Source organism: Aaosphaeria arxii (assembly GCF_010015735.1).
Source record: "Aaosphaeria arxii CBS 175.79 unplaced genomic scaffold BU24scaffold_2, whole genome shotgun sequence".
NCBI lineage: Eukaryota > Fungi > Ascomycota > Dothideomycetes > Pleosporales > Aaosphaeria > Aaosphaeria arxii.
The window spans coordinates 5,091,648-5,095,187 of NW_022983475.1; the positions used below are offsets into that span (position 1 = coordinate 5,091,648).

Genomic DNA, 3,540 nt, shown 5'->3' on the forward strand with positions numbered 1-3,540 from the left:
TAGGCAGGAGTGACGCGGCCTTCTACGCCCATTGACGTGGCCTAATCTTTGTCACAAGACCCTTCCTCTAGTAAGACATACAGCCAGCTGTAACCTCAAGATACTACCGCGGCACGGGTGTTTTTGATCAGCGAGTAATATTTCAGAAAGAGCGAGAACCAGGCATACTTGCATGGTTCCAGGTCCGGAAATTGAGGCCTGCGGTGGCAATCGATCACTGACATCCCTTTATTCATGGCCACAAGGCAGCTTTCTTGGATCGGTGGTAGGCACCCATTCTTTGATTCCCACAAGGCAGATTTCCTCCGGCCCCTACTAGAGGGCCAGTGCATAAAACGACAACCTGTCTGTCAACATTTGAGGCCTCAACGGAAGATTACACCACCCAAACATGAATCAATCGCTCTCCACCAAACTTGTTGCTCATAGTCCTCGAACGCCAAAACCTGGACAGAAGGCGAAGAGTAGGAAAGGTAAACCGCCTGCGATCATTCACGACAACCTTGACGACCGTGATCCTCTAGATGATCCTGCTGATGATAAGGGCTGGGGTCATATCAACAATTGTTCGGAACGTGTGCCCTACCCTTTTGACCTCGAATCAATTCGCAGCAGTCCAGATGATATCAGCACCACCGCGCCAGGTATGACCTTATCTCCAATGATAAATTTGGGTACTTTACTAATAAAGTGCAGATGCCGCTGGTAATATTGATACTGACGCCGTGGTGCACCAACAATCGCAACGCTTTCGTGACTATGGAGCGAATTCGATAGAGAAAATTGACTCAAGTAAGTGCTTGAAGGGAAGGCAATTCACTATGTCCTAACATGGCTTGCAGCAAAACCAGAAATCTGTAATCTAAACGAAGGCGTTGTTACAGACTCTATAGAGCCTGACAACAACGAACAAGCGATTAGTTGTACTGCTGGGGAGGCTGTGATGTCACATCAAGATCCTCTCAGTGTATCACAAAGTAAGTTGCTCTACCTGCATTTGGATGTCTCCCCTGACATGCTCGAAGGCATATCAACAAAGGATCAAGAATGCAGCAACGTCAGTGGATCAACACTGAAACGGAAGCACACAACAATCACTCGTGATAATGAGATCCCGCCAACTGAGCTAGTAGACCTTACATCAGACGCAGAGCCGGCACATACTCCACCAGTGTCAAAGAGACGAAAGACCCATGCCTCACCAGCTACGGACGCCCGACAGACACCAAATCATTTAAGCTCACCTACGGATGGCAGTTCCAACGACGGGCGGAATGCGCGATTGGCTGACAGAGAGGGTAGTCAGTTAACCTCGCATATCCACTCACAAGCCGGACAGCCAACTCTGAACAAGCCATCCCCAGCACACAACCCAGAAGCTGAGTTGTGGCCTCAGACTGATATCAGGGACGGAAACTTGATGTTTACACCCGAACCGCCAAGTACATCATCATCCTGTCCACGGCATCCATCTAGAGACGAGGAGGCTCATTTTCACTCGTCAAGGGCGAATATTCTAAGAGGAAGATCGCGAGGCGCAAAGAAGCCCAATATTCCCGAGGATGGATCCAGCGCCACGCCAACTTGCGAGGTTATTGCTTCCGGACAACTTTCAGTGCCACTGGATGCGCCAGTTGTGTACTTTGTCATTCCTTGTAGTAAGATGACGATGCCTCTCCAGCCGGCGAGTATCACCCGAGAGAAAAATTTCAAGGTCCTGCAAATGACAAAGGTGTCGGATTTTCACGTCGTACTAGGATATAAAAGCGAAAGTAGTTGATCTGTTCCGACCAGAGGATATCTCTAATGACATCGGTTTCCGGATTATGATCAACTGAACTCCACAGTGAGGACGATGAAGTGAGATCGCAGCAGCTATGGAACTTACACTGGTGGCAGACACGACATAAGGCGCGGTTCACGAAAAGATTGATAGCAGAACCGGACGATGAGACATTGCTATACTCGGGATAAACGGCGAGGGACGCTCAATTATGGCGATGCAGGGCTTGCACGAGGATACTTCTAAGAGCAAGATACGGACTTTTTTTTTCAGGATCTACAAACCCTAAACTAATTGCTTTCTGCACATATTGAATGATACCTCATTGCATTCGTCCGTGACAAAATCCCTTGGCAGTTGTACCTTCCAAAGATCGTTGTCTTGTCGCCCAAGTAGACCATCCGCCCTACCAGAAATCCATCGACAAGGGAAAAGAGCCGTCTCAACCGACTTAATGGAAGCCTTCAGGAATTCCACCATCCGGAGGAAGCAGTGGAAGAACTCTAACCCGATCAGGAAAACTCACGATAACGTCACCGAATCCACGCTCCTACCCTGACCCGTGTCGACTTTCCAACAATCACCACCATAGCGGCGGCGTCGCCAACTCTTCTGAGCAACGTAAACACGTGGATAGTGTTCTCAAGGATGACCTTGAGTTACACGTCGATCTCGTTTGAACCCGGATCCGACAGCACCACTAACGCCTCCTCCTCCTCTTCTGTTGATATCGAGTGCATTGACTCTACACCATGGCATCATCCACCACCACCTAGGCTTCTGAGGTGGATGATGCCTCGACTCCAAACTATGAGTATTGTGGCGTAGATAAGGCTATTCGGAGATCACGTATGTAAGGATAGGGCAATTGGGCAGAGATAGATATAGATAGAAGTAGAGAGGGATTTCGGTTGCTTCCTCAAGTTCGGTCACTTCCTCAAGTTCGGCCGCTTCCTCCTCGAGTCAAGTTACTTCTACCCGGAATCTAGCCAAATAATTTGTCGACTCGCCTAGCTGGCATTTTGTAGGCTCTAGGTTGATTAGCCTCGGAACACTAGAAGCAAAACTCTAAACGTACCTGAGGGACAGGGTATTTGAATCCATCTAAGGCGAATGTGGTAGGCCACGGAGCAACAGACTTGGCTTGTTTGTATAGGCAAATATGTTTCCTTAACTAGTATGTTACTTGACGAGCCACCTGACCATAATACCATCATATGCCTTTGTACAAGAAAAGCTGACGAAATATAATGAAAAGTTTATGACCAGGAATTGCCTAGTTCTGGCAGCCATGTAGCTCTAATCTTCCAACGCTCCATAAGCGCCCGCTTCGAACGAGCTGGAAAACTCTTTTCAATAGCTTTGTAACTTAGTTTCTGCGCTTTAAGGTCTTTCAACATTCGCGATTCTTCTATTGTCCAAATAGCCCAAGGAAACTTCCTTTTACGGCGTGTTGTTATTGTCGGATGCACAAGATAGTCTCTGCGCTGTTGATGTCTAGTTGATTGAGAGGGAACGGATGCTGGCAAGGCTACGATTGAAGAAGAGTTGCTTAACTGTCCTTTTGCATCTTGCAGTTGGGGTCTGGGCTCTGTCTCGTGAAGCTGATAGGAGGGTGGCCTCCAGTTCTGAATCGTAGTCTCCGCCGCATCCCGCAGCTCTAGCGCGCGAATTGGTAGTGGGGTCGAGGGGATTGATGCGGTCGAGGGGATTGATGCGGTCGAGGGGATTGATGCGGTCGAGGGGATTGATGCGGT

The 3,540-nt window shown here is 48.6% G+C and overlaps 1 protein-coding gene across 1 annotated transcript; it reads left to right on the plus strand.

The window, feature by feature from the left end:
* Positions 1-379: 379 nt before the first annotated feature.
* On the plus strand, positions 380-2,042 carry BU24DRAFT_448616 (uncharacterized protein). Its single transcript, XM_033530901.1, has 4 exons — positions 380-644; positions 697-792; positions 843-977; positions 1,026-2,042. Exons 1-4 carry the CDS (start codon positions 392-394, stop codon positions 1,778-1,780), a joined length of 1,239 nt encoding a protein of 412 aa, XP_033388661.1. The 5' UTR covers positions 380-391; the 3' UTR covers positions 1,781-2,042.
* Positions 2,043-3,540: the final 1,498 nt, after the last annotated feature.